Source organism: Lonchura striata, chromosome 3 (genome assembly GCF_050655825.1).
Source record: "Lonchura striata isolate lonStrDom1 chromosome 3, ASM5065582v1, whole genome shotgun sequence".
NCBI classification, from domain to species: domain Eukaryota; kingdom Metazoa; phylum Chordata; class Aves; order Passeriformes; family Estrildidae; genus Lonchura; species Lonchura striata.
In genome coordinates this window covers 60,432,760-60,445,810 of record NC_140705.1, presented here as the reverse complement: position 1 = coordinate 60,445,810, position 13,051 = coordinate 60,432,760, and the positions used below count along the sequence as shown (strand labels likewise).

The following is a 13,051-nucleotide window of genomic DNA, read 5'->3' as shown; positions in this document are numbered from 1 at the left end:
AAGTGTATTTATAACAGAATTTGCTTCTCAGAAGTGAAGCAGAGGGCAAGTTTATCAAAGATAGGTCATTCACATCCCTAAAGAGATGTCAATGATATAGACCAACCAGAAGCACTGGCCTTTGATTTTTCTACCTTCTCCCATTTCCATTTTTAAAGGGGGCACAGAAGCCTCACACTTGAGTACTGTGAAGAGGCCAAACAGTTGTGGCCTGGTTTGCATCTCTTCAGGCCACACAGTCCCAACCTCCTCCTCTCCTGCAGCAAGCTGAGTGGAAATCCATCAGAGCAGCTTCCTTAGGTATCAGAGCTTTTCCAAAACCAAGCAGCAGAAAGCTCTGTTTTCTATACCTCTTGCTGCAACTTATCCAACCCTTGCTGCAATCCCTGTGCAGGAAAAATAAATACATGACTGTAGATACTTGCCACTCTGGTGTAAAACTCACCATGAGAGGAAAAGACCCATCAAGCAGATACTGAACATGCAATAAAAGTGTAATTCCTGTTTTAATCAGACTTGGTCCCTCACTCTGAAGGTGTAATTCAGCATGACACACTTTTAACCTGACACACTTTAAACTCTCTCTGATTGTTTAGTTACCTGTGGTCAGATGCTTGCAGCTCTGCTCTCCCATAGTACATCAAGGCTCCAGGGGTCCAAGTGTGCCTGACTTTAGTATCAGCACTCAGATCACTGTCCAGAAGATTGATCTCTCCAGCTATGCAGCACAAAACATGATTTAAAACTCACTCACATCTATTTTTACTAACAGTTAAACACTATTTTATTGGGAAGATCTCCACAGACCCTAGTAGTGGGAGGTGGGGCTTTTTTTGTTCTTGTATATATATCATTCAAAGAAGAGCTTATATCCTAAAAGATTTACAAATTAGGTACTAGAAAGGAAAAAAAGAGAAAGGACTGGGAGCACAACTAAGACAGCTGATCAGCAGAGTAAGACACCTGCAAAATTGTTGACCAGAATGTCAACCAATTTATTATCTGTAATGCAGGAATTGTTAGAGTCATGTTAGTATTTTACCTCCTAACTCAACACTGAGCATAAAACCAGACACTGTACTTGGAAATTATTTTGTAAATCTGAATGTTAGACAGGGATTGGAGAAATAAGACACAAGAGATAGGAGAAACCAAACCCATGCAAATCCAACCTCCAAATAATTCAATTGCAACCCTTAAGGTGACAGAAAGTGCTCCAGACATTATGCTAGAGTGAGTTAGTAACCCTATCGCTGTTAGTAACAAGGAAGTTTTTGGGCCACTGTTTGAATGACTGGATAGTTCCGTCACTCTTCCCTGTGAAGCTGAAAATGAGTTAATATGGACATGGCATTTCTTCCTAATCACTCACACTGGGGCTACCCTTTCTTCTCGTAAAGTGAGCAGTCATTTAGTACAATAAGAACTGAGAGGCAGAAGAGCCTTGCCACCAGCAGTAAAGGAGAGGAACTCTGTCAGTAAACTAAGAAAGCTTTGCAAGGCTGGGAATGTACAATTTAGTTATGGACCCATGTGAGCCAGCTGTGGGAGGCCTACAAAGTCTAAAGAAAGAGACCTGCCTTGATTCTTGCAAATCAGCCAGCTAGTTAGGTCCTATGAGCTGTATGTACTCCAACTGCTAAAGTTCCCCAGGGGCAAGTTTTGCCATGCAAAATAAGGAATATGCATTAGAAATGCTGAAGGGTGTTCTTTCTCCTAAAATAAAAACAGCAAAAGAGGGCTGTTTTAACTTCCTTATTATATATCATACAGCTTTTCTTTCCTGGAATGCATCTCTATCAGTGGTTTAAGCTCCTCATTTTACTTTGTTTTTTATTCCTTAGATAAGAGTGAATAAATGTATCATCATGACATGTACTCTCCCATTGCCCTAGTTTTGCTTTGTAGTTTTTGCACTTAACATAGTCACGGCATGACTTAGATTCCAAGCAGAAATTTCCAGGCATGTGAAAAATCACATCTGCAGGCACAGACCAAATTAATTATCCAGCAATTACACTTCTAATATTAATTTATTCAAATTTTAGAAACACTGGGGGATAGATAATCCTGCAGATTGAAAGAATGATTATGGGAACTATCTCTTGATATGCAAAGAAATACTTTTTATTTCTTAACTGCAACTTCTGAATAACAAGTAAAAACGGCCTTTCTGTTGTGTTGGCCACTCACGAATTCAAAGTACTTTATAAGCACTAATTAATGAAACCTTCCCCAATTCTATAAACTAGCAGAAATATTTAAAAAAATTACCAGTACAGAAGAAATTACAGAAAACTGTTTCTACATCTACTGAGAAGAGCAGTTTTAACAATCTAGCCATTATAACACAAAAACCATGTGGACTAATGATTCTGTTGAAAAACAACAGAATTATTTCTGTACTACTACACTGGGCTGTTTTCAGTTCCTCAGTGAGCTCCTAGCGCCTGTAGCATAAAGCTTTTGTTCACACACACACAAGAAGAAAGGGCCTTCTCTATCTCTGACACTTAATCCAGCGAAGCTGAAAGAACATCTGCTTGAGTAAAGCACCATTCACTGATTAAATCCACTTAAGTGGGTTCTAGGTGAATTCTAAAATAACTTTGAGATAAAGAAGGAATCTACACACCTGTTTTTTCAAAGGGCAGTTTCTTTCTCCACCAAAGCACTCTGTCAGTCCACGCTGGGGTTCTGCACTTATCACTTGTATCATAAGCCTCTGAGCCAACGTCGTATTTATATGTTGGTCCAAAATTAATAGTCCCTTCATGGAAGTCTTTAAAAATCTAATTAAATAAAGAACATCTCTTTAAGTTAGAGATGAGGAAGGTGCCACTGTGACGTATCAACTTCCTCACAAACAATGCTCTGATTTTTAAACCAATTGCTGCATTCAAGTGCTACAAGAAGAGTCTGAAAATGCAACCTCTTCACTCTCTCAAGGAGCCAGAAAGACCCAGCCAACATGCAGTTATTCAAGAAAATGAGACACACTGCCTTACTTTTCCACTGGATTTTTGCTGCTGTAGTTGATCAAATTCCAAAAGTGTCTTCCAATCTTGACGTTTGAGAAAATAAAAGACTTCTTCATATGTTAGATCAATGCGATAGTTAAAATCACCACACCAGAAGACATAGTCATGGGAGAACATGTTCTGCCCCTGGTTTTGAGGTACAGAATACTGTTAATGTTAAATCACATACATGAAAACACCTTTAAAATGCACTGAAATGTAGCACTCAGTCTCTCTGCATTACTAAATACTGGACCTACTCATCACAATTTGTCAAAATTCATTTTGTGCTAAAATAGAATGGTTCCTTCACTGGTTTTGGCACCCCACTGAGCTGAATTTTGTAAACAAGAATGTCAGACTCTGACCCCTCTTTCCTGAAGGTATGTCTAAGCTGGATCCTAGCTTTATATTCACATTTTGTCATGAATATTCAAAATATATGTTTGTTTCCGTAACACATTTCATATGCAGATATTTGCATATTCTAAATATAACACAAAATGTGCTTCTGATACCAAGGCAAATTTAGCAACAAGCTCCTGAATAAGAACAACATCCAAATTCGATCTTATGTTCACGTCACAGTTTTCTAAAGGTATTGCAATCAAACGTCAATGAAAATTCACTCCAGTTCTAAATTTAGCATCCTATCCTCTAACCAGTCTTTTTATTTTTTTTCCTTCCCAGTTCAGCTATAAGCCTCTAAACCCTCGAGATTCATAAGGAAAACGTTCCAGACTGTGGCTGTCATAGCACTAGAGGGCACTCTTTATATGCATTATACACACGAGGTACCTCTAGCTGTTTTAAGTGTAAAGGACATCAAATAGTTAATGAGGTATTAGAAGGAAAAACTACCATAAGCACAACTTTATGGCCATTTGGAACAGATCTTCTTTGCAGGACATCCAGTCTGTCAGTATTAGCTCCTACATAAACCAACTGATTGATATGTTGCACATGCCAAGCCTCTAAACCTTACAAACAACAGGAAGGTAAAATTTTATGCTTTGCATCCTAAATGCCATTTTTTGCTGACTAACCAGAATACACAAACTGGCCCAATCCCTTCCAATCCCCTCCCGGCTTAGGCCTTTCCAGAGAGGCCCAAGAAAGAAGGTATTGTGTAAATTAAAGCAATCAACATGAAGGGTAGCAAAGGAGCCCTGCTACCAAATCCCATGTGTTATCTACTGGCCTGAGGAGACAAGTTGGAACTAAAACACTAGGGTGATTGGTTTGACGCAATTTGGGGAAAAGTTATTCATGCAGACCAGTGAAGCCTGTTTGCCATGCTCTGAGAGAAGCCAGCAGTTCCTCGAGAGTGACACATTCACAAGGATGAAACTAAGGAAACAGAGGGTATCGTGTCAGTGCCCGAGAACTGATCCATCATGCCCAACCAGAAGCAGCCAAGGCACTGCTGCACTGAATGGTATGGATGATTTTTCAGGAATTCTCACTTATTAGAGCCAGCAAGAGCTATCAATATCACTCTCTCCAGTTTTAACATCAGTCATCTAGAGTAACTAGAGCAACTACTCTGTTTTTTGAAAGGATTAGTACTTTTGTAAAGCAAGTGTTATATTTGGTAGTATACAGTCTCTTGTTAAACATGCTTCCATATTTATTTATTTATTTATTTGCTAACGTTTTCTTTAACATTTTATTTCATGGTACTGAGATGCCTTCTTTGATGACCTTTCATCAAAGGCAGACTGTGACCAGCTTTCATGATGTAAAGATACCACCTTTATCTCCAATAATAGCACACATACATCTACACTTACCATTGGGAAGCTGAGTTTCTGTGTGATTTCTTTATAATCTTCATTCCTCTCTTTCACCTGAGTCTGTCCAGCAGTCAAGTGACTGCATATGAAGCAGAAACTGGTACTATAGAACTGAAAACGAATGCTCACTGCCCCTTTATTCCCAGCTTTTCCTCCCATTCCTGTCTTCACGGTGTCTATTGCTACATCCCTGCATAAAAAAAAAACAAAAACAAACAAATCCAAAAACAAAAAGAAAGAGAACAGAGTAAAGGGCTTCCAGGACAAACATTCAATTAACTTTGACTGCAACATGAACGGAAAAGCCAGTTTACAATGCTATGTCTTCTCTCCTCTAGAAAGCCATTGCTTTTAGGCACAACTTTTAGTTTCTTGATGTTCATGTACTTATGCTTCAAAATAAGTATAATGCAATACTACAGAAATAAAACTATTTGAAAATATTTTTCTCCTTTTCTTGTCCCTTCCAAACAGACCAGCAAGACCTTATTTCTGAAATACTGGTAATTTCTATAGAACATACTTTTCAAGTTTACCTCTACTATGATCCTTAAAATATTGACAATAACTAAATTTACTACTATATTTCCTTTTATTTTTGAACATATGGGAGTCTGTTTTTCAGACAGTTAACAATTTACTGTTCATATGTGTTGAAACCCAACTTCACAATTCATTATGGATTTTCCATTTAATTAAAGAGCAGCAGATCATAACTTCATTAAGTCAGATGTGATAAAATCAGAGATTATTGGATACAACTCTTTATATGTAACTTCTCAAATGAGTTCTGTACTGATGACAAATTGCTTAAGGTCTTGTGTTGCTAATCACTTAGTATTTCACTGTGATGATTAGCACACACTTCACTACAGAAAGATAACTTAGTAAAGCAGACCACCTGCTCTCAGGGTAATTTCTCCCAAATAGCCAGGCTACTGCAAGAACAAAGCATGGCTGTCTGATCAGATAAGTAAATTATGAGATCATTGTTTTAGCCAACCCCAGTACCATGCATATCTTTCCCAGTGAGAAAATTTTTCTTTCCAGAGAAAACATCAAGCAGATCTGACAAGAATATTACAGATGCTAAAAAAGGGACGTGCAGAAAACTGCTAAGTCTTATTGGAGTTATTCTCAGAAATTCGTGATTTAAATGATGCAAGATGCTACAGGTCTCCTTCCCCACCCCCTTCATTTTCTTCTCTTTTCCTCCCCCATCTTTTGTACCTTTTTTCTCTCTCTTTAATTTCCTGTCTTTTCCTAACAGCAGGACACCACCAGAAGACAGCCTCAGGGAGGCAAAGGAGGAACATCAACGTTTTCTATGAAACAAGGGGTTTTTAGCACTCTAAAGAAGCATGTGTTCAGTCTTTTCACTCAAAAGTTCTCCCTTCCTGCTGCCTGCCTACACATCTCCTGACTGGTATTCAACTGATTTTCTTTCATGGCAAAGGTTATGCTGAGATAACCCACTGTAAATTCAACTGCTTGTATTTCATCAATCCTTTCACTGATGTATAAACCAGCTATTGTCTCATTATTTCTCTATTCTCTGTCTTTTGTCTAAATCTCTTCAATCTCTGTAAGCAAGGAAGCATTTTTTGCACTTCTGATTATTTTTCCTTTCCTTTTCTAGACATGGGAAAAAACATGCAAGCATACAGGTTAGGTTTCATTATGCTCACATAGCACACAGCAGCATATTCCCATTAAATGATGAACCTTGGTCACTAAAATCAAACCCTTCCCTTTTGCTCTGGAGTTTCAAAGGACTATATCCAATTTCTAGCAGTTTGACAACTGCAACAAAACCACTATGCTGCTCTGCTTCTGATTTCCATTTAAACCACAAATTACCTACTGGATTTTTTGTAAGCCAGGTGAAAAGTCACAAGCTGAGAGCAACATTTCTCCTTTGGACTGCTTCATAGCAGCAAAAAAAAAAAAAAAAAAAAAATTCTTTAAGATAATTTTGACGAAAGATTACTGGAAAGCAGCAATCCAAGGCCATCAGAGTTACCTGCATTGTATTGCTCTGTCTGGCCTACAGCACCCGATGTTGCACAAGCTCTGTTCTGAGGTTTTCAGTAGATATGAGATCACAGGGAAGAAAGAGGCAGCTTTTGATATTTTAATCACAAAATGCAGTGGCCAATCAGTGCTCTAATATGGGGTTAGAAAGGAGTGTTTGGATCTCGGTGCTTTAAGGCGAGACAGATGCCCAAAGATAGTTTTGGCTAATTATTCACTTCCTAACCATTTACATTTAGCCTGCATAATTCTTTTACACTTAGCCTGCATAATTCTTGCCCACAGCAAAGACATTTTAATGTAAGTATCTCCATGGATTGGTAATTTTCTGGGAGGAGCTTGATCACTCTCCAGGGACAGCTGAGCTAGTAAGCAGAGGATACATATCTCTGCACCCTCCTGACTGGGAACACAGCTCTGGTTCTAATGACGTCTGGGAAAGACAAACACTTCATAGGTTCTCTTACCTCTAAATTCCATAAAACGTCAAGGGGCAAAATTAAGTCTCTTTCCTCCATTCTTTACTACCTCTGTTTCCATAAGGAACCAGTATGGACAGGGCTAGAAGTAAAACCTGTCCTTCAGGGAGAGGCAGGCACTTGCCTTCAATCAGTGCATCAAACACTCTGGGCCTTACTAGCTCAGGTCATTTCTTTCCCAGGAAGGTAGCACCCAAACAAGGTGCTCCACCCTGACTGCCCACCTGGACCATGCCTAGATTTTCAGCTACCTGGAGGAAGACACTGAGGTTTCCTGGCCTTTGTGCTACCCTGGGAGATGGACTCCAGCCTGTTGCTATCTGGAAGCATGCCTCCTCTCCATGCTGAGCAGAGACCATAACCCAGGTTTGCATGACTCCCACCAAGATGAGCAATCCTACCCCCATGTTCTCTGGCCACACTCCAACACCAGATGTCACTGAAGATACAGGCTGAATTCTGGTTTTTTTTGTTTGGTTGGTTTGGAGTTTGTTGTTGTTAGGTTAGTTTTATCTTGGGGTGGGGTTTTTTTCTTTGTTTTTGGTTTGGTTTGCTGGGCTTTTTTGTTTTGTCGTTGCTTTTTGTTGTTGTTGTTTTGTTTGCTTTGTCTTTTTTTTTACCTGATGAAGGGGACATGATATGGTCGTACAAAGATGAAAAGACAAACACCAACAAGCTGTGCTGATGTCAGCTGAATGTAGCGATGAGTCCTGGAAATAGCTTTTTGAAGCTGCTCTCCCCACATTTTTCTATTCGTTGTACTGGAACAAACATAAAATCATTTAATGGAATCAAAACAAACCACATATGGTCAATAAAATTAACAGATTAACTGTGCCTTAGGTTTAGAGACATCCCATTAGGCTGTAGAACTTGAAGTGCTGCAGAATGCATGGCAGAGACTGATAATACCTCCTTGTAAGCCAGCCTAGAGTTAGCAGGGTCAGTGAATCCAGGCACAGCATACAAATACAGTTATACTGCTTCTCCATGTGTGAGGGGTTTTGTCTACTATGCTTAGAAACATCCACACTCACATGACATTAGATACAACCATTCACTGGGGATAACTGGAAGCTGATACCAGCAATCATAACCATAAAAACAAATTTCCAAATCAGTCTCATGACTTGTAAGATTTCCTATGCTCACAGTGGAGAGATCTTCTCAGGATTTTCTGACTGGAATGTGACTAGCCACTCACAGCTGTTGGCTGTTCTTAGCAAAGGTTTGTGAATAGCTGCATATACCTTCACGTCAGTGGGTCTAGCTTTTTCTTTTCTCCAAAGTCAACATACAGATATACTGTCAGGCCAGTAGCCATACTAAGCACTGCTGTAACCTGTCATTCCCAAAACAGACAACTAAGGGGTCAGCCTAATGAATCAGCATTGGAAACATGATCTTCAGGGTTCCACCTCCATTCAGATTCACATGATGATATGCCAGCTTTAGGCTTTGCATTTAACTCTTGTATAGCCACAATTTTCACAAATGCAATTAACCACAGAGACATTTTTAGACTATTTTAGAATTCCCACATGAATGGCATTTAGGTTTGTAGTCACTAAGCACATTTTGCCAACACCAGACAGAGCTTTAAGGACAAGTGTTAGATCAACCTCAACCATCAGAATTCTTCTCTGACAACATAAAGATTTAAGAGACTTAGGAAACTGAGCACTTCAACATTATCCCAGTGGCATTTGTTAATGGGAAACATATTTCTAGCTGTGGTTGCAAGCAACAGACTTAGAATGGAGATTCGATACAAGTGACCATAAAAATGAACATGGCTAGTTCCTTTAGGGAAGATCATGTTCTTTTTGTTCAGGTTTTGCTTGTTTGGTTGAGTTGGTTTGTTTACAGCTGCAGAGGTTTTTTTGGTTGGTTGTTTTTAAAGGTTGGTTGATTAGGGGGGTTTTGTTGTTGGTTTTGTTTGTTTGGTTTTTTTTTTTTTTTTTTTACATACCTGGCATTCACAATGTTCCCTGCACTTAATTCAACCATCTCTTCAAATCCTACTGCAAAGATGTCAGGAGGGCAGTTATCATCATCTGTTGGCAGGAAGGAAGAGACATACCAGAATGACTATTTTGTTGTTTCTTCTAATGATTTGTATTCTAATTTCTGTCAGAGATCCTTCCTGTAGTTCCATCTTGTGTATCCCCTGCCAAGCTATACATATTCATAGCTCCTTTAATCTAATCTCATAAAACATCCCCTGCAGTTCCTCTGAATTTTTTCCTGCTTTTCTCCCACCAGTTGGTCTCCATCTCTCTTGCAAGAAGCAGTTCAGAACAGAGCCCTCTCTCCCACACCCTACTCATCACTAAAGCTACAACACCTCACTACTCACTGTCTCTTACCCGCTTGTCATTTTACCCAATGTGCTCTTCCTTTCTGCTCTTCTATGTAACTGAACTTAATTGTCCTCACACCAGTATGTCACCTCCATCTCAATCCCTTTGGTAAATTTATCTAGTTTAAGGATGCTTTTGAAGTTTCTTCTTGCCTTCTTTCTTCCAAGTCCTTCTTAGATTGCCTGTATTTAAGGTTAGATCATCCTAGAACACAGTGACCCCCACCCCCTCTTTCCCTGTCTCTGTTGATATTACTCTGAGGAAACAGCAAAGGTCAGATCATGTTATAAAATAGTGTGAAGCGAATCTGTTGACCCATTAGTAAATCTGTCCATTGCCTAAAGTGTTTTTAATTTCTTTAAAGTGTCATATGACCACAATGACAGTTACTTAATTCAACATGAAGATCTAAATACAGACAAACATAGGAACCTAAACAAAATCTGACTCAGAAATCACAAATAAAAAGTAAAATATGCAAACAGAAGGGTGAAACTAGCATGACAGCAAACTTCCTTTACTAGCTTAACCAGACAGGCTCTGTCACATGTATTTCCCATTAATAATAAACATCTGTCTTTGAACACTTGCCCATTTGTGTAGGCACTGCACTGACATTAACAGAGATTCAGACATTTGCATGGTCGCACCCTAGCCCTGCCCATTCACATAACTCAGCTCTCTTTCAGAAGCTGCTCAGACCTACCACGTCACAGCTGCCTGTTCCATGTAGCCCTGCTCCTTTGGTTCTCTCAGGGAATGGTCTGGCAAGGCTAACACATGACAGTCTCTCAACAAATTTCAGTATTATGGGCACAGTCATGTGCTAACACACCTGAAGTGTTTCTGAAACACTAATCACATACCACTCAGGAATTAAGGGTTCAAATGAGACAACTTGTATAAGGGAGCCAAGGATTTGAGGAATGTATTTCTGTTAGGTACAGGACCATGTGTGTGATGCCTGCAGGAAACTAAATGTTCCACTGTAACAACAAAATCACAGGTTTTGCAACCCCTCAATTTTTAAATGACAGAATGTTCCTTTTCCATTTATCTTAATTAAAAAATCTGTAAATCAATTGCAATACCTGACCTTGTTCCATAAATAATAAATTCAGCAGCCAATTTCATCAAGCCACAAGCATAAGAGTTTTCTATACTGCTAAAAAAGGAAATATCACTTTCCACAAAGTAAATCTTTTTGTTTGAAGGCTTTGATAGTAACATTTCCAGACAAGCTCATAGTCCAGATTGTACAGATATGTTTAGCTCAAGATGAGAAACCAAGGAGATGCCCTGATGGCACCTAAGCACGTAGCTCCTGCTCATGATAAAGAACAAAGAACAGAGATATGGAAGAAGAAAATTACATACAGGGTGCAGAACAGCCAGATACATCCCATGATGGCATGAAAGAGAGCTCTGAATTCTGACTGCTGAAGGTTTGAAACAGTCACATGGACTGTTTCAAAGTGTTCAAAGAACTCTGACTGTCAGGAGCTCTTCACACACCATTCCACTTCTGCAGAGCAGCAGCAAAAGCAAGGAGAAGCTGAATACACCCCTAAGAAATGACAGAAAATGCCCTCCAAAATGTACTGCCTTCAAAAGGCTGGTCAAATCTTGTCTTTAGAGATGCCAGCAAATACTGTTTGCACATTTTGACTGTGAAGCCTTACCTTGAAATTCTGAAACTCCTGAGAGCTTGGGAGAATCCAGCAGCCAGTCTGTCAGCTCACTGGTACCAAGGATGTTGCTTCGAAACTGCTTTCCCCCATTCACATTCCAGGTCCCCGTGGCAACACGAACACGCTTGGAGCTTGTGAATTCAAACTGACGCTCTGACATTGCCTTCAAAATACTTGGAGTTACTGACAGAAGAGGGGAGAGAGAAAGATGGTGTTTAAAAGACGAGTGTACTGTAAAAGAACAGAAACCATCCACACTGCAGCAGCACAGTCACTCTGAAATAATAACAATACTTACCCTAGCAGCAACAATAGAAAAGTTAGGGGGGATAACCTCTATGGCAAGGGCAGTGTCTACAAGATAACTGGGGTTGATGCCAGCAATTTCTCTTCCAGAAACCAGGAACTCTTTGAAAGCTTGGGAATGGCTGATCATTCACTTTCAGCTTACATTTTTCTGTACTTCTTCAAGCAATAAGCAAAAAATTCTCTTATCTCCCGTAATCTTTTCAGTTTAGTCTACAGCACTGTCATGGTTTAACCCCACTGGGCAACCAGTGCTTAGCAGCACTTATCCCAGCTCACACCCTGCCCCTGAGGCAAAATATGGGAGACAATCGCAAGAGTAAAAGTGAGAAAACTCATGGATTGAGATAGAGACAGTTTAATGGGACAGAAAAGGGAAAAAAAACCCCAGATAATAGAATTAGCATATGCAAAACCAGTGTGGCACAGTGCCCAGCCAGTTCCAAAGCAGCAGCCCTCAGTCAGCTTTCCCCCTTCCCAATTTATATACCAAGAATGGCATCATGTAGTATGTCACATTCCTCTGCCCATTTGGGGTCAAGTGTCCTGGCTGTGTTCCCTCCCAGCTTCTGCATGGGAGAGCATGAGAAGTGGAAAGTCCTCAACTTACTATAAACACTATATAGCAACAACTAAAACCCTCAGTGTGCTACCAGTCTGCTGTGGTTTAAACCCAGCTGGCAACCAAATACAATACACAAGCACTCACTCATTCATTAGTCTCATAATAAATCCAAAACACACCATTATACCACACACTAGAAAGCCAATGAACTCTATTCCTGAAATCAGGACAAGCAATCAAGCATGTCAGAAGTTATAACTTCAACTGAAGCCCTTAGAAGTTTAGAATATGGAAGGAAAGATGGAGAGCAGCACAGTCTCACATTAGTACAAATCTAGCACTGCCATGCTTCTCTAGCTGAGTAAGAACGCCTCAAAAAAAAAAAACAAACCCTGCTATATTCACTTATTTTGCTGAGTATAGAAAATTAGCAGTGTGCTTTTGCTATTTAAGCAAATGAAGCAGAGTTAATCTTTAACTGCCTGACTTGCAGTCAGGCATAAAGAATTAATCTATATTTTCCTTGTGGGCAACATCAGGGAACAATCAGTGGACAACCTGAAGTGGTGCTGAATGGCTCTCTGGAGTAAATTGAACACTCAATACTTGTTGTGGGTGAAATTATACTATATTTTGCATGTGAGTATCTTTCCAGAGAGAAGATACTCACTCAGATACTTCTCAGAGAAAGCTGAGTTTATTCTAGCTGGGTGCAAACAAATGTGTCTATGCTGTGGATTATTAGGGGCCTGGAATAGAGCAGGAAATGAACTAAAATAAGAGAGATGTGCCTTCAA

The 13,051-nt window shown here is 39.6% G+C and overlaps 1 protein-coding gene across 4 annotated transcripts in view; it reads right to left on the bottom strand.

Annotated features, from left to right (window-relative positions):
- SYNJ2 (synaptojanin 2) overlaps nt 1-13,051 on the bottom strand; it is a 64,925-nt gene that overhangs the window by 13,801 nt on the left and 38,073 nt on the right. For all 4 annotated transcript variants that reach the window (XM_021532102.4, XM_085575271.1, XM_085575270.1 and 1 more), the window contains 7 exons: nt 11,375-11,566; nt 9,302-9,386; nt 7,950-8,090; nt 4,814-5,006; nt 3,009-3,167; nt 2,636-2,792; nt 601-718 (listed from right to left, as the gene is read on the bottom strand). In XM_021532102.4, coding sequence (XP_021387777.3) covers nt 601-718; nt 2,636-2,792; nt 3,009-3,167; nt 4,814-5,006; nt 7,950-8,090; nt 9,302-9,386; nt 11,375-11,566 — 1,045 coding nt within the window. The remainder of the gene's footprint in view (nt 1-600; nt 719-2,635; nt 2,793-3,008; nt 3,168-4,813; nt 5,007-7,949; nt 8,091-9,301; nt 9,387-11,374; nt 11,567-13,051) is intronic.